The 23066-nt window shown below is 36.3% G+C and overlaps 1 protein-coding gene across 4 annotated transcripts in view; it reads left to right on the forward strand.

Moving 5' to 3' along the window:
• The window catches only part of DPYD (dihydropyrimidine dehydrogenase), a 329698-nt gene that overhangs the window by 14847 nt on the left and 291785 nt on the right, over window positions 1-23066 (forward strand). For all 4 annotated transcript variants that reach the window (XR_008483657.1, XM_054285597.1, XM_054285598.1 and 1 more), the window contains exon 2: window positions 6555-6665. Coding sequence is in view for 3 of the 4 variants with exons in the window: in XM_054285597.1 (XP_054141572.1) it covers window positions 6555-6665 (111 nt within the window). In the remaining variant the exon portion in view is untranslated. The remainder of the gene's footprint in view (window positions 1-6554; window positions 6666-23066) is intronic.

A 23066-nucleotide genomic window follows, 5' to 3' on the forward strand; every position in this document is an offset into this window, starting at 1 on the left:
AGGAAGATGAAAAAAGGTGACTTTGAGTGTAGTGGGTATGGCAGACTGGAGACCATGTACATGCTTACTTCTAAAGTAACGGCAATCATGAAGCTAAGAATCAAGGCTGTGACATTGGTTGCTCTGGTTTTTTTTGCACTTTGCCAATTAGTTGGATGATTAAAGTTGATGTGCATTTAGGGAGAAAAATTACTAAAATATTAACAGTGTGTAGAGGGATAGCTGTACAACATTTTAAAACTTGCACTTTAAAGGCTGTAAATTAAGTAATGTTTTATTCAGCCAAGTGAATACATATAGTGAATTCAATGCTGAGTACATTGACAAGAGCTGTGCTCAGCTATGTCTTCTCTGAATTTTGTATGTAAAGGCTAATATTTTTGGATGTATTTTTTATAGTGCAAAAACTATAATGATGATCATGTTACACAACTAGTAGTGTCCCTGGAGGAGCCTCAGAACTGATCCTGTGTTGTGGTGAAGTTTAAGCCTGCTTTAGGCTGTGTGGTTTTGATATATATATATATGCTTGTGTTAATGCATGAATAATTCACTGATACTGGTACTACTTGGATACTTCAGTAAAGCCTGGAGGGTGAGTATTTGCTTTGGTATTCCCTGTGAGGTCAATGTGTTTCTGCCAAGATTAGTTGTGTCAAGGAGGTAGCATGCAGATTTTCCAAGAGCATTATTTACCACCCACAGCCCTTCCCCTAGAGGAGAGTAGTTGGTATCTATGGGAAACAAGTAACACTTTTTGGGTTTCATTTTAATAAACCTTTTAGAATTTGCAGTAATACCTAGCACAAATGCATTGCTGAGTTAGAGAAATCAAGCGCTAAATCCGACAGTTAAAGTTAACAGCACGATTGTGTAAACCCTGCTTAGAGTTGTGTAATTTTGCTGCTTTGTTCATGTGTAATGCATTAACTTTGTTATGTAACAGCAAGTGCATGAAGTATAACACACTTTTGTTAACATAGATGTATTCATGACTAAGAGTTTCCCGACTTTTGTGGGAGTGATTTAGAAAACTGCTCATTTTGTTAAGATGTAGTATTTACATATTGTGGGAAAATCTGAGGACCAAGAAATTCTGTAGTGATGAAATTGAAAATCCCAATATCTAAGTATCTAGTGATGAATCTAGGACTACACCTCTAGGATACTGGTATGCTGTGAGGGTGTCACAGGGTAAATTGTCATTCTCTAAGTTTTAGAGGCTATGCAAGGGGTGCAAGGAACCAGAAAAGTGCTTGTTCTGCTATCAGCAGTTTGTCTTATGGGGATATGTGAAGCTGAAGGTGGAGCACTGAAATGCTGTGTTAAAGGCATATGGCAGCACACAGGTAGTGCATGCTTATCACTAGGTCATCCATCGGCCTTAGTTCCTGATCCATTTTGAAATGATGAACTTGTGTGGCTCAAAGAAGAAATTTGTCTTGTGATTAAAAGTTGAATCTTTTTCCACCTGGGTTTAAGTTCATGCCTTGGTCTTCTACTACATTGATGTGATTTTTCAAAAAAGTTCCTTATTGTGGTTCATCTAATCTCATGAAAACAAATACATTTGAGTTCTTTAGCCTTTGATTGAAGAGCAATTATACCATTAGTTTAATATTCAGATATACTAGAAAATATTAGTGTAAAAGCCCCAGGTATTTGTTTCTGTCAGTGAAGTAACACTTGCATAGCTTTGAAATTAATTGTTTAGTATACTCATTACTCTTAGAAAAAATAAATATGTTCTCATTATGTTCACTTGGTGAGCATATGTATCTTGCAATACATTTAATGTTACTTGCTGTGAGGGAGATTACAACTCTTTTTAAGGAAATTGGGTAGATTAATGGAATGGGGTGGGTTAAATTGCTCTCCACATGCATTCCCTAGCATGCCTGGCTTACTCCGGAATTTTAATTGATGTATGTAAAAGTGTTCAGCTGAGGGGGCTCTGTGAAGCAACGGGATTAAATCAGGATGTAGCCTGTGTATTGCAGGGACTGGGCTAGGGAAATGAGCTGTGTGCTAAAACAAGGAGACTGACACATGGGACCTTGTTTTATGCCCAATCACAGTCTGCGTGTGAACTGTTGCATTTTCCACATCTTCACTGTGACAGTACACCTGTTGATCTGTGGTGAACTTCAGGAGGGTTTTTTGGGGCTGTTCATAGGAAACTTTCTCAACGAGCTACAGGAAGTCCACAGAATCCTTGAAACAATCAAATATTGACTTAGTCTTTTTAAGAATTTTACGAAGTTTTAATATCACAACCTGTGACAGAGCCTGAAGATAGGTTTTTTGATCCTTATTCTGGCTTTGAATGAGCAGTAATGAATATGAGGATTACCAAGCACTAACTACTCCTGGTGCAACTCATTGGTTTCAGTAGGAGGCTCTCTAGAAGAAGAGTGAGCTTTAACCATTGAATTTTTCCAAGTTTATTGTTTTGAATCAGAGATAGAGTCCACATAAGCAGGACACCTTGCTAAAGTGGTTACTTTTGGGGAGAAAAATATAAAGCCAAAGATTTCACACCACAGTGCTTTAAAGAAAAGCTTTCAGAATTTGAATTAGTGTCACATAATTTACAAACATGCTGCTAGACTCACAGGGCTTTTTGATGACTGTCTTAAAGTTACTGCAGTCCCACCTGTGTTCTAAATCCTATACTTTTTTTCTTAACAACATCCCCTCTCTGCTGCATGTCCCCCAGTCCCCACTGGCTTTGGAGCGTTCCCAATGAGCAAAGTGCTTCCATAACTTGATATTTTATTTTGCAGGGTATGCACTTAATTAAGAGTCACATTTAATTGAAATAGCTTCTTCTGATTTCAGGAAAAGAGTGGCTTTAAGAGATGAGAATAAAAAGTGCTTTTAATGAAATTAAAAGCAAAATGAAATATGTTAAGAAATTTATGTTGCATCACTGCAGAGCATGTGCCAAGCCTGTCTTGATTTACCTGAAAGTGCTGTATCAGAGACAGGACTGCTAACTGGAGAGTGTATTCTATCCTGGATGACTGCTTTGAAATCACTTACTTGGAGTAATATTAATTCAAATTCCTGATAAATTACTCACTGTGATATAACACGCTGTTTTAAAACTTTTACAGCCTTTTCATTAATAGATGATAGTGAAAATTAGAGCTAGTATTTTTTGTGTAGAGTTCTTAATCATGCCATTTAAAGTAGAAGCTAAGCAATAAACATCTAATGAATGGCTTATGGTAAGTTTAATCTCAGAAGCTATGTTGCTATAGGCACAGATCAACATAACCATCTATCAATAAATTCTCAAAATTTAAAAACTGTAGCTATGACTTATGCATGCTAGTCATTCTCAATGTGCATTACATATGAGTAGTTTATTGCATTTTAGGATACTTGCAACCTAAATCGATATCTATTGCACATAACAAATATGTTCCTTTCTGGAAGAGGGTGTGTTCTGAAATTGAATCATTCTTCTATATTTTGTAGCTTTTAGTAATTGTTGTCTTTTAAAAGACCTGAAAGAAATAATTGTCATGGGTAATTATTAAAGGAATTCCTTAACATAATGATATTTGAGCAAGTCATCTGCAGAATATATTTGAGTTCCATTCCACAGAGATAGGCTCCTTGGCTTTTTTTATGGAAGTGAAGTCTTCAAATTAATCCATGGAAATAGTAAAGGAAAATATAATACTTTGGTGGTGCCCATAATCACCAGTGCTGTGCAGAGCTGCAGCTTTAACTCGACTGTGTGTGTTGTGCTTCTGCACCAAGAGTCACAAACTCAGCATGGGCTCAGTTCACTTCTGTGTCCTTAGCCATAGCCTCATCTCTTTCTTCATCAACAGAGTACCACAGTGGATTTCTACTGAAGTAAAGTATCCTTATATTCTGATTTGCAGCCATTAATGAATATGGATTTATATCTACTATTAATGAAATAAATGGAATCAGTTATGTAAAACTGTAAAGATAAAATTCATAGGTTCTGCATTACTGTACAAATAACATCCTAATGTGAAATCCAGAGTTCATAGTACTTTGAAAAGGGATGCATTATGCACCTGCATCCTCTATGGGGGAGCTTGAGTCTTGGCCTTTCAACATCTGGAGAGATCAAACAACAGCTCATCTGTCAGGAATGAGAATTTATGTGGCAGAATAAGCATGGGATTCAGACAAGATTGCAGGTGCCCAAATAATTCTCTTCACCAATGAACTCTTCCCCTGCTTGTATGACCAGGGGTGTTTGAGAGACTGGAGGTCTCAGGTTTCCTTTTTTGCATATCCAAGTGTTTTTTTTTTAGTTTAGTTGCGTGTATTCATTGTTATTTGCAATACATATTCTAGAACTTTCTTCTCAGTAATTTTGCACTTACTGACTGACCCATCTGACTTTATTTGTTAAATTTACTAAATGTCTGACTAGCCATAAGCTGTGAAAAGCCAACCAGGGAACTGAAATGAATAGGAAGAAAACACCCTTGCTAATTTCACTTCTGACAGTTCAACTGACCCAAGAGCATTTACATTATTTTCCCATTTAAGCAGTTAACTTCAGAGTTGTTCTTAAACACCAGGGATCTCTAGCTAGAGCAGCCACTTTGGTCAGCAATCCAAGATTTAAGCAGGTAGTATATTATTTAGGTAGTGGAAATACAGGCAATTTTTATATTGTATATGTGATTTAGTATTTTCTGTGCCAGTTTTATTTCAGATTTAATTCTGGGACATGCTGTGCTACGTAGTCCTTTTGGATTTCTGCAACTGTTGCTCTTGGAGCCATGCTCCTGCTGCAGAATTCCAACAGGAGCAAACATATGGGGATTCTTCCGTCCTTGGCTTGCCCCACCATTTGTTCCATGTTTTAAACCAACTGGTGCTGTACCCAGTGGAGTACATCTGTTACAGTTTATTGCTAGAAATTTGCAATTCATTTCAGTTTGCTAAAATAATATTCATGGCCAAGCATTAAGCAATTACAAAAAAGAGTAGGCAACATTTTGCTGAAGTTCTTATGTGATGCAGAACCTACTGCCCAGCTTGGGTAATTTGGGCACTCAACAGTCAGATAATGGTCTGACAGTTGAGTTTGATCATCCTGAGAAAATCAACTATCCACTGAGATATCCCTTATGTGGATGTCCCTGCTCTGTTTTAATTAAGGGCAAAATAAATTGGCATAAATAACCACTGAATGCATTTGGTTGCCACATCTTGCCTGAGGGTACTCATCTGGGGAGCACCCTGAACTGGAGCAGAGTCTTTTCTGCTGGAATCACAGGGGCACATCTAATAATAACCTGTAACTCTTACTGAAGGTCAGCAGCATGTAGGCTGCTAAATAGTCTGTATGGTTTTTGAATGTTGTACCTCACTTTTTGTCTCTGTGCTTCAGACTGCGTTGGGCTACGTTGTTGTTTGCAGAGGTGAGGTTTCTGGTTTGAGGGAAAATTGGATTACCAATCATTACCTTCAGAGTAAGGCAGTTGAATAGAAAGTGACTCCTTCATGTTTAAAATAAGAAGTCCCCAAAATCAGTGCAATAAAATCTTAATACAAGAGATGACTGTTTCATCATTATCAACTTCTGAAGCAGATTTTTAAAATTAGGAAGAGTCACAATATAATATTCATAACTCCATCACACTCATCATGTTTCTGTAAGTCAGTCTCGCACATCTTTGACATATAGTAACAGAATAAACACACTCTGCTCACTATAGTGGAGACATGTAGTTCTAAAGCCCAGGCTTTTTTATAGGTAAACTTGCAAACTAATTCCAGAAATTACAAGCAACAATGTGCCTGTTTTTGTTCTCCATAACAGACCTGAGCCTGGATCTGTCTCTTGGATGCCTTTCACACTCATTCCTTGAAATTAACGAGGTCGCTTTTGCTATAGAAATCTGTTACTTGCCTGATTTGTAAAAGCATTTTGGTTCCAAAAATTTGATTTAATTTGTCGAGTTACATTAGGGTAGTGCAAGACATTGCAAACTTTATTCTGCCTGTGTTGTCAGACCACCACTATGACTTAAAAGTATGGCTACATTCCTGAGATTTGTTTGTGTCCTTGCAAATAAATGCATTTGAAGATGAACGAGTTAACTCGTCAGCTCACTAGGCTTAGAAGGAGATTGTTTTGATGGGGAAATTGGAGTTTATACTGAAATGATGAAACATTCAGAAATAACCCAGATATTTTAAAATATTTTTGCTTGTTTTGCTTTACAAATGTTACTTGGAATGATACAATAAACCAGAATTATGTGTTTCTATATGCTGTACATAAAAAATATCTAGGAATGGAAACCGTTATTAAAGCTACTAAATATAATTCTGTTTTCTAGTAATCCTGGAAATGTCTTTAAATATTCATCATCTAAGTGGCGTGGACAATGCAATCCAAACAAATTAGTACGGAGTTGGGCTATGATGTGGAATAATTGCATTTGGTTTTACAGAGCACTGTAAATAAGTGTGTAAAGAGGCTTTGAACCTTTATGGAAATTTGAATCTATATTTTAATGTCTTTTGTTCTTTTTCCACAGAACATTCTGGCTTTAAATCCCCGAAAACAAACACATGCAACTCTTCACTCAACTGCAGCAAAGAAATTAGTCAAGAAGCAATGGAAAAGGAATTCTGACAAAAACTGTTCAGTAAGTGCACATTTATCATTGCATCTGGAACATGTTTATCATTGCATCTGGAACAATCATTGAGGCTGAAATCACAGCTGTGGGAGAAATAAATTAGTGTTATTCAGTAGCCACATTTGGCTTCTAGTTTGTTCCTGTAGATACAGAGTTACTTGGTGATGAGCTCTTTTCTTTGCAGAACCTATTTGCAGTCCATACTTTTTTCATTTTTGGTGATTTTAGTAAGTGGTTGATACAACTTTTGTGCCTTTTGTTATGGAGTCTGATCCCTCTCAAGAATCACATCCTGAGCTGTGCTGAGCCCCTTGATTTCCCTGAGTAGCTTCTTCTGCCACTTCCTCCTTCTCTTTCTGCTTTCCAAGAATCACACTGGGCTGAGCAGCACTTCACTGTCCTTTCTGAGACTTCTGAAGCTAATTTAATTTTGCTACAGAAGTAGGGGAGCCTGTCATATGTACCTATTTCATATAAATACATAAATATTAGATTAAAACATGACCTAGGAATTTAAATTTTGTGCATTGTAATTTTCAGGAAATAGTTGATTTTGGAATAAATATTTTTCTTGCTGTAAATTGTCTACGGTCTTCTGTATTTCTGCCATTACATATCATCATTTTCTCTGTAGGTATTTGAATTCCTAGTCTCAGCGTGATATTTGACTAATCCTATCAGAATTTTTATGTCTCTTTGATCCCTCATCTGATTAGAACTTTTGTACTGTTTTTACTGTCTTCCTACAGGTTGTCTTACATAATCCTCAAAATTCAGAAACCTTTTAGGGAGAGTACTAGTTTCCTTATGAGTATAAGGATAGTGGTGTCTTTTCACAGAGCTGTCAAAACACCTCCCACTAAAAAGGAAAATACAAGTAGGAAATTGATTATGTTTGTAATTAAAAATATGTCATCCAAAACCTAACAAAACGCAAACCCAATCAAAAAAACCAAGATGGGTATTTTTCTTCCTCAGTTTCTTAAAATCACAAAATCCAGTATGAACAAGAAGTATTTGCTGGATAGGACATCCTTAGCATTTCAGCAATTCTCTTAGTACAGTTTCCTGTTTTATAGTATTGATTATAAGATTCTCTTTTTTGCTATAGCTCTTATTCCTATTTTCTTGTATTTATTGCCTTAGATAATGTTATGTGAACTAGAAACTTATGTACACAAAAACCCTCTGTTTGTGGACTTGGATGATTATTTTGAGATGTCTGATGCAGATATTGCCCACAGCTGTTCCTGCTGCAGACAATGTTGTGCTGCCTAGCGAGCGGCTCCTGGGCAGCTGCAGTTTACAGTCATGTTTGCAGGTGACCTGAAATCAATACTGGGCTCTAAACTCCTCTGCTTTCAGAAACTGTTAGGAAGCTCAGGTACCCATGCAGCAGGGCAGCTGGGTATCTGAGTAGTAGCCTAATTAGCTGTTCCAATGTAAATTATTCATTTTAGTTAAACTGTAACAGTCACAGAAATATTGTACTAATGGGTGTGTTAATACACATTTCCTAAAGCTTCTAGGCTTTTAAGTCGCTCTTTGTTATCCCTGAGCTGTTCTCCATGTCAGCCTTGCTTGGTTTTTGGATTCAGTTTACTCATAAAGTGTTGGATATTTGCTGTTGATTTTGAAAGCGAATGGTTGTCTAGAAATTTGTCTCTCTTCCTGTGTTCCTGCTGTTAGCTGTATGTGTGTACCTCATGGTGTCTCACATATTTCTGGACTCCCAAGGTCTGAGCTTCCTGGGTTGTGCAAACACCATGGGTTTGGGTTCATTGCCAGCTTTTGTGCCTTGTCTGGATTTTCAGTTGAGAGAAATTCTGAGCATTGTCAAATATGCAGGATGATGTTTTGGCATAGGCTTGCAGTCTGATAAACAACTTGGTTTTATAGTTCTGCAGTACTGCTTGGAGATCTGTGCAGTTATTAGCACCCTGTCCTGACAGGAATCTGCTCATGGAGTACAGTTTACAGCATTAAAAGTTAGAAAGAAACAAATGTGTATATGGGCAGATATAACTACTTTCATAGCAGATAGTTTCAATACTGCATTATTACTTATTATTTGGTAGAAACATCACATTATTTGGTTTGCAAGCTATTATAAGAAATGTCAAGTGCTAGAAGGAACTGTAAAGGGCTAGTCCTTATTTCTAGATGGGTAATGATCCTAGTTTTTAACACTGACAAACTTTTTTTTGCTCAGAGATATGTAGCTTACTCTTACTGTGTAAGATTTACTACATAGCTTACTATTACCTTACTATAGCAGAAAAAGCCCTGAAAAATGAAAAAATAAAATATTTGTCTGGTCTCCCATTACATAAAAGATATCAGTAAAAAATAAGAGACCTTTTGCATTCTCCAGATCATTGTTGTTGAGTGGTTTTAATAAAAAAATGAAATAGAATGGTTGAATCCTATTGCCTTCCTAAATTAGGAAAGCTAATGTAGGAAAGGATCCACTGAACACAGTTTTCTGTTTTGGTCTAAAGAGCCACTGGCAATAATGTTTAGGCCTGCTAATGAATAGATCAATCTCCATTTGAAGTCCATATAAACTTTGTTTCCATTTCCTTAAAATCTGAATTTGGCTTTTACCTTTGGATTCTTTTAAAGCTGTTCTGATGCTGCCTTTGCAGAACTACTGTTGAAAGGAAGGTGGGAGTATGAAAATACAAAACTAATTAAATTAACAGCCCTCAAAACTCTGAACAAAAGCTGCATCTGCTGAGGCATGCACACAGTGACTTTGTAATGTCTAATAGACTTCCAGATGGCAGACTTACATATTTCTTCAGAATAATTACACAAGTGAAATTTTAACTCCTAGCCTGCTCTGAGACACTTTGAATTGCCCATTTAATGAGTTCTGAAGTGGAAACGGAGTGTCAATATCTTTCCTCAGCATTGTAAAAGTGTCCTTCAAAAGGAAGGTTCAATTATGCTTTCAATGAGTGCTATTGTTTATTTACTATGTTAGCAATCAAGTGTTGCTGTACAAATTATTTATAGTTTTAGGTGCAAGATTAGTCAGCTTTCCTTCAGAAATTTTAACTCAGAGATATGTAGCAGAGTAGGAAAACTCTTTATTGCTGTGTCACCCTCAGTAACAGTGTTAGATCTAAGCATTAACACTCTTATTTCTTATGAGTCATGCTGAAAAGGGGTATAAAAACATGCCTCTAGTTTTTGGAGGAACAAAGATTTCTGTTGTCCAGAAAAACTTAAAAGTAGAAGAGTTTTGAAATAGCTGTTCTAATAGTAAGCATTAAATAGTGCAAATTTAGATCATATTAGATCATCAGTTTACAGATAGAATAAAAGCAAAGGGATCAGCTGTGAAACTGTGAGGATTTGCTTTGATTTCAGGTCCTTCCTCAGTAGTTCAGGGTTGTTTAGACTTTGAATAAATATTTTTTTTCTGTGGTTTCTAACTCTTCATAATTGCATTTCTGTGTGTATTTTGTGCTTACCTACATTTAGGTCACCAGCTAGAGGGGCACACATTGTGTGCATTTGCATTGCGCCCAGCACACTGATTTCCTTGCTTTATGAATAGGGTTTCTAAGTATTATGGGACAAGTTTTGTTCTACATATTACATGTACAGGTTTGTAATTTAAATGAAATTCACCTCCACAAGTTTAAGAAATTGACTTGTCACTGTAGAACTCAGTGGGATATTCTAGCCTTCTTTTTGGTAATGAAATCTTGTGGATGCCTACTAAGGACAGGTGAGAAGTTGACATAGATCCACCTATGTATTCAGACTTGCTTCAGTTTCTGCGTTTAGAAATAATTGTAACATTTGCTCCAGATGGAAATGCTGGAAGTATTTCAAGAAGGTGAAAAGGAAATGGGGTTTAAATTGGTTTGTAGCTAATTGCCATAGCCTGTAACAGTATTGATTTTCTGGCAGTATTAGCATTGTTCTTTGTCCTTACATGTGCTAAGCCTGATCAGAATTGTGCAAAAAGAGCCTCTGTTCCATGACAAAATAATTGTCATGCTCACCTCTTTTAGGTTCTAGGTTTTTTTGTTTTTTGGGGTTTTTTTGGTTTTTTTTTGGAGGGGGGTGTGTTTTGGCAAGGGCTCACTTTGGGAAAGAGACTTTAACTGTACTCTAATTCTTTCCAGCCATTAGAGAAAACCAAATTCTTCACCTTGTCTTTTTCCGTGCAACATTAAGTTGCAACTACCAGATCATTTTGTGCTAATGATGGAGCGTGAGATTTGCAATTTATTGCAAGATATACCAGCTCATGTTGCTCTTTAAGTTCAGAGGACAAGGGTACTCCCTTAAAACAGTAGTAATAAGAGCTTGCTAAAACTTCTAATTGCTTTTCACTTTGATAGTATTCTGTGGCTGTCACTTCTATATATATATCTGTATAAAGACATTCATTATAAAAAGGTATGTAAGTACCTCCTGATGCACAATGTCCAGGCTTGCTTAGAAAATTCTGTAAACAAGATGATCTTTCTCAGCTATAATCTGTAAACAAGATGATCTTTCTCAGCTATAATGTGTTAATCTAAGTATTGCCTTCCAGTGAGGTGGAAAAAGTTCACATGATTTTTGTGCCTAATAATGTATCATGCATACAGAATAATCAAGTTAGAATTTCACAAATAACTGATGGATTGAAGCAGAAAAAGTGCAAATTGCAAACAAGTAGATATAAAACCCAGTACACCAAAGGCCTGAAATCAGGAACCTTAGTGAATAAATGCTTTTTCAGGGAATAATTTGTCCGTTTCTAGACATGTATTGATGAAAGATTCTATATTTATAAATAAAAAATAATCCCAAATATTGTAAAATAGAGAACACTCATTAAAGGAAATCAACTCAATTATATTTATAATCTAAATGTATAGTTTACCTTTGCAAATATTTATTTTTGTCTTCATTGCATATGAATATGCAAGTTTAGCTCTTTTCTGAATGGGTATACAATGGCAGATGTCTCTCTAATCGCTGCTCTATTCAAACATTAATTGGTAGAACATATGTAGAATTCTCCTAGTCTGAATAGGTATAGGATAGCAGCAGTCTCTTTAATCACATCACTATTCAACCACTAATTGGTGTGATGATTAAGGGACATTAGAGGGAGCACTTTGACATCTGATTCTTTGAACTGATGTCTGCTCGAGCTGCGCTGTATTCATCATGGCCAGACTGATTTCTTAAATAAAACGCTCAGATTCCCAAATGTGGAAAATATTGCGTTAGGATCTATTGAGGTGATTAGGGAATTTGAGAATGATTCTTTTATTTAACTAGTGATTGACTGTATATGCACAAACTATTCATATGAATAATACATGTGTTGCTGAGTATCAGAAAGAGCTGAGAAGTAACATCAAGAGATTTTCTCTTTTCTCATAGTGTCAATAATTAAATATTAATACGCATTTTAAAATGTACCAGTTTAATCATTTAGCAGTCAAATTCCTACTCATGCATTTTTTAGATTAACTAATTACTCTGCATTTTCTCTTATCGATAGCATATGCTGGCATTTATAACCCTTTCACTGGAATAAAGTGGTTTACATATTTGTATATGATATCATGTATAGTGGGTCTAAGAAATGCATATAATGAATTTCCTTGAATGTTATGTTTTATATGCATTTCAGTATCTTGAGGTGTTTTCATTAGAATATCTCAATAGCTCCTAACTTGCCTCGATGCAACAAATTAGTGGTTTTATGCACATTTTCTGTGTATTAAATTGCAAATACTGGGTGATGGCAAGTTGTGCCAAATGCTTTCTTAGTACTGTGCAAAAGGTTCCTTCTCACCCTGTGGCTCTTCTGGAGTGCTGTGCGAAACCACCTCCAGCCTTTTAACTGCTGCTGCTGCTCAGAGTTCTTCAGGTTTGGTGCTCCTCTTATTTGATGTTGGATGATTCCTCTTCTATAGAGAAGCATTCACCTTTTAGTGAGCAGCATTTAGTTCCAGGTATATGTCTGATCTTAACCAATTCAAAATGGAAGTGTTTCAGAGTGGCAAATTGTTTAGCTTTGCACTTCATTATGTGGCAAAAATGAAAAATGCTTATCTGCCTAAAGTGCTGAATTTTAGGCAAGTCCAATTAATTCCCCTTCATTAAAGCTGAGCAAATCAGAGTAGGGATAGGATCAGAAACCATCTTCACTGTCAACTTTCAACTTCTGCTTAGTATTAGATTCTTTCAGATGTAGAATTCTGTATACTTTCCTGTTGTTACTAGATGGAGATAAAGATGCCTTCTTATGCTGGTTATTTTGGAAAACAGAAAAAAAATCAAGACTATCTTATTTTTCTTCACTTCAGACCCTCTACTCCCACCTTTTTTTTTTTTCTTTTTCTTTTTTTCTTTTGTAAACTCTTGCCTGTGCTGAAACCAAGATTGCTCTTTCCTGTACTAGACTTCCCTCACAGTGAAGGCCATCAGACATGTGCTGTTCCTTCTGCGAGAGTGTTGGATTATCTTGTATTTATGGCCCAAATTCTGACCTGTTAGTTTGCTTTGATTTTTGAAATTCTCTTCTTGCCTTTTGAAATGTTTAGTATTTCTTTGTTCTCTGTTGCCCTTATTCCACCAAACATTATGACAGTAGAAACCATTAGTACATTAATTTTTTTCCAATTAGTCAACTCACTGAGGTCTTGGGTCAATCATGAATCATCTTGATTCAGGTTATTTTTTGGTGATAGAAAAGAACCTAGTTGTTTTTCAGTTAGTTGCACACTCACTGGATATTTGTTTAGTCTACATTTTTAGTTGGCTTAGGAAAATGTGGCATGGAATAATTGGGGGAGAAAAATGTTTATTCCAGATTTGCCACATCTACTCTGCCAGTTATTCTTGGCCAGTTTTACACGGCTGTGTTGGTGCTTTTTATATTGCAAAGTAAGTTTCATTATATGTACTCCATTTTCTCTGCCTGGGGGAATGATTTCTGTTTTCACTTTTTTCTTCTTTTTTTTTTTTTTGCCTTTTTTCCACTCCTCCCAATCCCCCTCTGTAAGGGGAAGCATTATGTCTGTCTCTTCTCTTCTTTTGGAACCACAAGCCTTCTAGTGGGTGCAATTGATAGTGCTCCATGCATTGCTTGAGTTAGTTCCTCGATGACTCAGTGATACATGAGCTGAATCAGTCTGATTAAAAAGAATAAAGTATTCTTTTTTTTCCATGCTCAAGCCTGCAATCTCATGTTCTTGCTAAAAATATATATTTTTAGTTGTAGTTATGGCTATACTGTGCTACCTCCATGAAGAGAGCAGGGAGGGCTCTTGATTCTGCATCACTTATTTGCTCTGTTGTACATAATCTGTACTTCTCTTCATTTTCTTCTTGCTTCTCATATATATAGAAGAGTTTTCTTACTATCGTTTTATAGTTTTCTCCTCTTCCTTTTTAACTTAATTTTGCATACCTTTCTGGTTTTATTCCCACAGTGTTTATGCAGTTCATTTATACTTAGAAATTTATCTACTCTAGGTATGTGTCAGTTTCCCTGCTTTTATGATTTTGATTTCCAGGCCATTGGGGGGAGGCATGATATGATCATAAAGGTGTGCTAAGAACACTCTTTGGCGTGAATTTCTCTTTTTGTTTGTTTCCTGTTTGTTTTGTTTTGTTTGTGGTTTTGTGGAGTTACGTTTTTTTTTCCTTTCTATTTGCTTTGCTTAGGAGTAGTTCCCCTGTGTGAATTTCTGTAGGGTTTGCCCTTTCTCCTGCTTTCCTTTACTGATCAGTATAATTCTCAGGAGACATACCAGAAATTATATTTTCTGAAGTTCAGCATCCTCATTCTTTTACCCTCATCACTTTCTGCACTTGGAATTGATTGTAATCTATTACAGAGGTAAGTCATTGATTGTAAGATGCTTTGACTTTTTAAATGCAACCTGTAAAACACAGATCCTAATAACGGTAGCATGCAAGTATTCTTTGATGTGATAACTGACAAACTTTGTTAGTAATAGTCATTTAATCAGAAACACTAATACAGAATTTTAAAAACAGTTTCAACTCATGCCAATCTTATCCATTCTGGTATGAATCTGAATGGACTTTATCCCTTTAGCAAGTGGATGAAGTAATAGAATAAATACAGAACATAATTTTCATAAATCATTTTTTTAAGTTCAATATAAATTGTATAGAATAAGGTAAACAATTTAAAGACATTAATTTTGAGAAGATTATTAGTATTTGAAATATACAAAATTTATTTGGAATTTGAATCCAAATTTGTAAAGAATAGTTCACACTGAACTGTTAAACAATTTCAAAAAGTTATAAAAGTTATGACTATGAGGATTAGCCATAGGGAGTTGAAACAAATGGGACTGATTGGCAAAGCAGGAAATACAGAGGAAAAAATGAGAACTTTCAAAAGTCAAGTTGAGTCACTCTGGGTGAAAGAAATTAAAACAAATAGTAAAAGGTTATTCAGCTATATAAAACAAATAGTAGAAGATTCTTAAGCTGTTTAAACTAAAAGAAATAAAAGAACAAGCAAAGTCAGTGTGAAGATAGGATTAAGGATCTTAGGTGTTTTCTGAAGTCTTTGTAAATTGTTGTCCTACTTTCAGTAAAATGGGAATGAAGCAAGAGGTGGCTAAATGGGCAGAAGAGTGCAGAAGTAGAAATTACACCAGACAGGCCAGAAAGAAAACTTGGAGTGTTTTATGTTTGAAGTCAAAGGAACAGTACTGTATCCATAAAAGTATCACAGAAAAATTGGCATGTGAAATTACAAGCTCTGTAGTAGAGCAAGTTCTTGATTAAAGAATAGGCAATGTAGTTTGTGTGTGCTAAAAGACAGAGAAGTGACTGGCAACTCTTGCTCTCTTGGTCTTGTATTGGCATCATGCAAAATTTTGAAAACAAAATTTTGAAGCAGAGATTACTTAAATGCATTAAGGTAAATGGAAGATAGGATGAGGCATTTGGGCTTTATTCTTAGGGATAAATCTTGACACACTAACCAGGGTTTTAGGTTTTTATTTTTGCCAATTAATAACGAAGTCATCTAAGCAGTCATCTGCTTAGATTAGAATAGTAGCATGGATAAGGAACTGGCTAGAGGGGAAATGAGAGTGAGAAGTGCTTAAAAAAGATCTGCTGGACTTTTAGCAGAGCTTTTTGAAGGATCAGTCTTCAGATTCATAACAGTTAATATTCTCATTAATGAGCTTGACATAAATATTAGGAGCATGTTATGAGAAAGTCGACAGGCACTGTCAATACAGAAGGAACTAGAACATCATAAAGGACTGTGTGACACTGAAGTTTAGAATAAAAAAGATAAGAATAAATTTAATAGTGCAATTAGGAGGCTGTACAGCCAAGGGCTGAGGATGAGAATGACTAGGAGCCTAATGTCTGGAATTAAGCAAGAAGAGGATTTAGAAATACCACCTGATCAGAGGGTGATGGTTCCATGAACTGGGTAAGAAAATCTGATTATGGACTGAATGTGAAAGCAAGAGGTTAATTGTAGTTGTCCAAGTTGTCACTTCTAGTCTCTTGTATGCTTTAATGTTTTGGACTGTGGGGGTTATGTAGAATAAATTGCCTTTGAATCACATCAGATACATAGTGAGTGTCATTGAAATGTTCATGGGGAAAAATGGGTCTGCCTTCAAATAAGATCTGGTTAGTGGCCAGTAAACAAGGCTGCACACTGAGCCCAAATGTTGAAAGGGTAATGATTAGGTGTGCCCTCTCTGTTGTGTTTTCTAAGTCATGAAACACTTCTATGTAAAATAGCGTCTGACTCTGTAGTTAAAACTGAGTTGTATGTGCAGGAGCCAAATAAAGTTTTGAAACCTTTTTTAGGCATTTTAAATTTAAGTGCCTGACTGTGCAATGCCTGTGTTTGTTTTATGGAGTGTATGATCTATGGGTTCTTCTGTGTTCTCTAGCCCACTCTATGTGCCTTACTTCAGCCTTCTATTTTTACAAACATTACTTGGGGAATGGGGTTAATTGAGTACCTGAATGTTAGTTTCTGTCCTTTGTTTATTTGTGTGGATCATTTGCAGCCTGTCTTTACCAAGTAACAAGTTGTAGCTGATAGATGTAGATTAATGCTGTTAAATATCTTTTTAAGGTACATGCTCTCTGATCTGCTTTCTTTTCACTTGCTTCTGATGCAAGTGCTATGCAGACATGAAATTGCTTTGGACTGATTTAGCTATATATAAAATTTCCAAGCAAGAATGCTGATTTTTTTGATGCCCTTCAGAAATACAATGTTAACATTTTCATCATTTTGTGACGCTTCTTTGTAGGTTTGTCCTTAGCTAAATGAGGTAGCTCCCTTTTGTTTTAGCATTTCTAGTTTTTGACTCCCCTTCTAAGACTCCAAATATCCTTAAAGTTTCAGTCCCTTGCATAAGTGTCATTTTATCCGCTTTCTTTCTCAGAGGTGGTTGGTGAAAGGAGTCTTTCACTGCTGTGGAACAAAACAAAAAGGACTTTTGGTGAAGCTAGCTTATTATCTTTGTAACTCAGTGTAGCTTGTGCTAAATCATCAATACTTTGAGAAGTGTGGACTTAACAAGCGTTTCTATCTAACTTTTGAAGGCTGAGCCCATAAACTTGAATTTTAAAGAGAAGTGTTAGGGGGAGAATTTACTTTACTTTCACTTCTGTCACATCTGAAGTAATTAGTAGTAATACATATTGAAAATCTTTTAGTATTGAATCTATAATTTTTGGGGACAAACTTCACTTTCCTTATAATTCCACTTCATTTTTGACCATGGTCCAATGCTTGGACCATTTTTCCTACCCTGTACAATCTGCAAGCTTTTATTTCTTTAGTGTAAAGCTTTCAGAAGAGGCCAGTGAATCTCAGCCACTATTGCCTCCACAGTAACTACATAAGAGTTGGTTGAATTTACCACATTTTAATTGCATAAGAAATCTTGTTTACATTCTGTTTCTCAAAGATTATAACAATAGTAGTATTGGTGAACAGCAATAACGTACAAGTTGCACATGTTTTGCAGAGTCCATTAGAGACAAGAGGGCAGTGTGCATCAGAGTAGGTGGCCATTTCTTGTGCTGTTGCTGATGCTTTCTCTGGAGTTTTTCTTTTTCATTTGTTTTCCTCTGCATTTATTTTTCAGTGAATGGCCAAACAATGTGAGAAGGATCTTGCATATATTTGTAGCAATAAGTCTGAAAAGCTCTGTTGCCACCAGGGCTCTAGAAAAGCTGTGGAGAGGTACAGGGTGTTGCTAGGCAACACCGCATGGCCACAGATAGTATTTTTCTTTTAATTTATTTATTCTTCAGTTTGAGTGTGTCCTGCTTGGAGCCATTTGGGTAATAGTTAAGCAAGCACATAGAAATCAGAGAGCTGCAGGAGTGGAATAAAGGAATGCAATATAAAAGTGCAAGAAAGGAAAAGCCATGGCACATAATTAAACGAACAAGAGACATGAAATAATTAGTAAGGACTGGAGCGAAAAAGTAAACAAGCATGAGGAAATAAGAGCAGGAGAGAAAAAACCCCTGAAATTATGAAAAAAAGATAATAGAAAAGACAGGGCACTATTGAAGAAAAATTAAAAATTGAAAGCTCAAACAGTTTATACACCAGGGGAACAGGGAGCTTGCTGCATAGGAATAAGAATTAAAAATCAGAGATAAAAATGACTTCAAGAAGAAAAGGGAGAAATTTGGTAACGATGTTAAAAGAATGATGATTTTTGTTTCTTTTTGATTTGCATCATCCTGTTCATTCCTATTACTCTGTTTGCACATATGCAATAGCAGCAGTGACACTCAGGAGCTGGGGACTGATTAATAAGTCCAATATGTTTCCCAGAGAGGAAAAATAATTTAAAGTAAGAGTTTCAGTGTTATTTAGAAATTATTCAATCTGTCTGTTTGGAAATAGCATTTTCAAAACTAGGTTATTGCATTTTATTGAAAAAATGTGGGTGATTATACCAAGAGTGTTAGGTCAGGCAGTGGTTGCACAGAGGGAGTGGGCTGTTCATACTCTCTGAGTTAAACACTATAAGCAGGGGCAGGTTTCCTGTGCAGTGTTCTGGGAACTAAAAGGCCTTCATCTGCAATAGTTGGAGCCATTTATAGGCTTGACTAGCATAGCAATGTGAGGAAGATTCTGTGCCAGAGCCAGCCTGGCTGAGAGACCCATTTAATTAGCTGAGGAGCTGTGCTACCTGGCCCAAATGTCTTGAACACTGTTTGTGGGACCCGAATTAGTCTCCTCCAAACAGTGCTAAGCCAAATTCAAATCTAGGAGTCTTGCATTGCAGTTCTCTTCTGGTGTATCCTGGCTCTGTATGGCCCTGATTGCTTGGGAATTGCTGGGAAGGTGCTTGGCTGGTGCTTTGGGCCATGTCCATATCGTTCACCTCAGCTTGAACATAGCAATTTTCAAGATACTAATAAGAGGAAGAATACAGCAGCCTGATCTGTCTGAAGACAGGGCAGAAGGTTTTGGGAGAAGAAAACTATTCAGACTGAGATATGAAAGCTTCCAAAGAAGTAAAAACCTTACAAAGAAGACAGTAAATGAGATACAGAACCAGAAGAGTGCATAGTGCCATAGTGAGGTATTGAGTAGTTAGTGCTTTTCTCTCTAACACAGTAAATGGAACTGAGACCTGAGGCAACATATTTATCCTGGATGCTGTTCTCAAGCTACATGTGAATAAACAAGCAGCATTACAGCAGCATTCTCTTAATGCTCTTTTGAATGCCTTGCTGAAAGATGTAGCTACATATAAGCCCTGTTCATTTCTGTGTATAGGAAAGTTGTTTTTCAGGTAATTTTTAGGGAAAATAAATCAATACCACTCATTTTCTTAAATTTCTTTTGGAATTTTCTAAATCTTGTTAAACATGCACGGTGTCTTCAAAGAAGATTGCACTTATTTGCGCAGTTTTCCCTAATTTTTGATTATGCCTGTGTGTCTGTAAATAGATGGCACAACAGATGGTGACAACTTCATAGGATCTGCAACCATTGTAATGGCCTCATACCTCTGATTTTCTGAATTTTTTTGAGAGGGAAAAAGCATTTTAAGTGTTTGTACTGTCCTACTTGGCTGGTTGTTTCTTACACCGTCCCCACCAAGACTTAATTTTCTGCCTTCTTAGCAGTGAGTGTAAGCTTTTGTTTTGACTAACTTGGCTTGATGCATGATATTTAGAAATAAGTAGTTGTGTTTACTATTAAGCAGCTTTGTGAGTCTTTCTGCATTCTTATTCATGCTTTCCTTTTTTTATTTTGCACTTCCATTTGTTTTTTCTAATTCTGTGTATATTACAGAGACTGAGGCTGCTGTCTTGCTGTATCTTTTGCAAGAAGGTTTGAGATACCAGTCATTGCTCAGCACAGTAAGGGATGCATGTAATTATTGTAGTTTTTGCACAATTTTTTTTCTATATGGTATTTTGATAACAGAAGGAAGATTTTAGAAAATTCTAAATCAGAATAGCTGATTTAGCTATTTTAGATGGCAATGATTTTAAAATGTGCTTCAATACTTGGCTTTTCTGGACATCTCAGCACATGTCATTTGAATCTCAAAGAAAGTAGAAATAGAAGAGAAATTACAGCCTTTTTTTTTTTCCAAAGATATGTGATTTCTCAACCCACTTATGTATCTTCTCCTGGCATGTCTCCTGTCACCTACACTTACTTCTGAGTTAACAGACTTAAAAACATAAGAGCTGAGGTAACATTTTGTTGGGTGTTTGCATATGGTTTCCATACGTTGTAAATGAACTTGAGATTTTTCAATATTATTATTATTCAATTGTTTGATTAATAATATTTTTATTCTTCAGGTTTTCATAAGCTATGATAGTGATGGAAAATCTGAAACACAATGCCAGCATGTAACACAACTGCACCAAGGTCTTTATACAAGGGTTGTGTTTCAATGTCTGCAGCCTTTTTTCTAGTACTTCTTTGACTTGGATAGACACTTCTCAAGTGAATTGAATATTTCAAATTATTCCTCTGAGGAAATTTAGTCTCAATTTCATATTTTGCTTTATTTCTTTGCTACTTAAGTAGCAACATGATACTGATGCTAATTTTAGATAACACAATAACCCATAATATAAGTGTATATACTCTTCTCTGGGTAATTCACCTGGTCAGGTACCTGATGATATTTTATAATATTCTTTGTGGAATTGTTTCAGTCACAACACTGAAGTATTTCACATGTTGCTGGGTTCTTCTCCTAAGCCAAGCAGACAGAGGATGGGATTTTTCCCACTCCTTCTACCAGACAGATAATTAAATAATTATTAAATAATAATACATGAAGTTCATTTGTGAACTATAGACACCAATGCAAACATACAACAAAATGTTACCTCAGCTCTTATGTTTTTAACTATATGTTAACTCATATGTTAACTCAGAAGTAACTGTAGATGACAGGAGACATGCCAGGAGAAGATAAATGAGTTGACAAATCACATATCTTCAGAAAAAAAAATAGGCTGTAATTTCTCTTCCATAAACTCATATTGAATACTATTTTGTGGAAGTGTTTTAGCTGTTGGAGAGAATTAGGAGCACACACTTTAGTAAGTAGGATGTGGAAGAGGGTGGTGCATGTGTTTCTATAACTGGCAGTAGAAATTCATGATCTAAGATGTGATCTGTAAGATTAGGAGACAAGGACCTTGGTATGACCTCGCTGTTGTGGTTTAACCCCAGATGGCAACTAAGCACCACAGCCACTTGCTGACCCCCCAGTGCGATGGGGGAGACAATCAGAAGGGTAAAAGTGAGAAAACTTCTGGGTTGAGACATAGACAGTTTAGTAGGTAAAGCAAAAAAGCAAAAGCTGCACGTGCAAGCAAAGCAAGGAATTGATTCAGTACTTCCTGTGACAGGCAGGTGTTCAGCCACCTCCAGGAAAGCCAGGCTCCATTGCACATAATGGGAAGACAAACACCATCACAGAATCATTAAAGTTGGAAAAGACCTCCAAGATGATCAACTCCAACCTTGGCTACATACTGCCGTGCCCACTAAATCATATTGCAGACAGTAACCACGCTGGACCTCCCCTCTTCTTCCCCCAGGTTTATGTGCTGAGCAAGACTCCATATGGTCTGGGATATGCCTGTGGTCAGCTGAGGTCACCTGTCCTGGCTGTGTCCCCTCCCAAATCCTTGTGCACTCCCAGTCTCCTTGCTTGGGGTCTTGATGCTGAGTAAGAGCTGCTCAGCAATTGCTAAAACATCCCTGTGTTATCAACACTGTTTTCAGCACAAACCCAAAACACAGCCCCAGAGCAGCTGCTGTGAAGAAAATTAACTCTACCCCTCCCAAACCCAGTTATTTTTGGCAAGAATCTTATGTGAAACCATGAGAAATAGCTGAAACAGATTAGCTTCTGCAGAACTGTTTGGGAAATACTGTATTTACTTTTTTTAAATATTGACGCAACAGCACAATGAAAGAAAATGATTTGTTGTGGCCTGTCTGAACAATACTGCTGTTGGACAATAAAATGTGCCATGTAGGAGATGAGAGGTGGCATCTTGGGCTGAGGAAGCAAGCCTGTTACATATAATTTGCTTTTTTTCCACTACATAAGGCAGGACTATACTGTTTCAGGATGGTGTTTAAGCATTTTATTGTAAATTTAATTTTTAAAAGACTTCTCATATTTGATGATTCTTTAGCTATGCATGAAAAATAAGAGCTATCCTCTAACTTAGTACTCTCAAATATGTGGGGTTAATTCCTTAAATTCTTGATCATTTGGGTTCTGAAAGAGCAAGGACTTTTGGGTATGTTTTTACTTATAGTCTTTGTTGAAGGTCAGGAACATAATCTGTTCTGTAGGAGTGCACTTCTACCTACATTTTAAAGATTCTTCCTTTTTTCCCAGGTTATGAGCTCTGTAAATGTTAATTCTCAATATGAGTCTGGTCTTTACCTGCGTAGTCTCATTTTATTTAATCTCAAAGAGTCAAGGGAATATTTACCTAAGCAGGGTAAAGAATCCCAGGGGAAGAGCAAGCAGGGTTGAGGTATGTGAAAGTAATAGGAGGGGAAGGAAGTATAGCATTTGGGATATTTTTTTTTTCTTACTCATTAGTTATATTTTCACTATCAAGTAGAAATAGTATATTTAGAACTTCTGTGAAGAGTCTGTGTCTCTTTATTTAAACTTAGTGCTCTTAAAGAATTAGATTGTAAATTCATGTTGAGAATATCAGGCTCTCCAAGAGGAAAAAGCAAGACTACAACCACATATTAAAAAAGAAACAGTATTTAGATGAAGCTTTTGATATTCATGATGTGTATTGTTCCCTGCTACAGAACCCTGTCCCATAAAGGGAAGCAGTCTTGCAACTGTCCCTTCA

Source organism: Melozone crissalis, unplaced genomic scaffold (assembly GCF_028551555.1).
Source record: "Melozone crissalis strain CALT ecotype California unplaced genomic scaffold, PUWL_Pcris_2 ptg000045l_1, whole genome shotgun sequence".
NCBI classification, from domain to species: domain Eukaryota; kingdom Metazoa; phylum Chordata; class Aves; order Passeriformes; family Passerellidae; genus Melozone; species Melozone crissalis.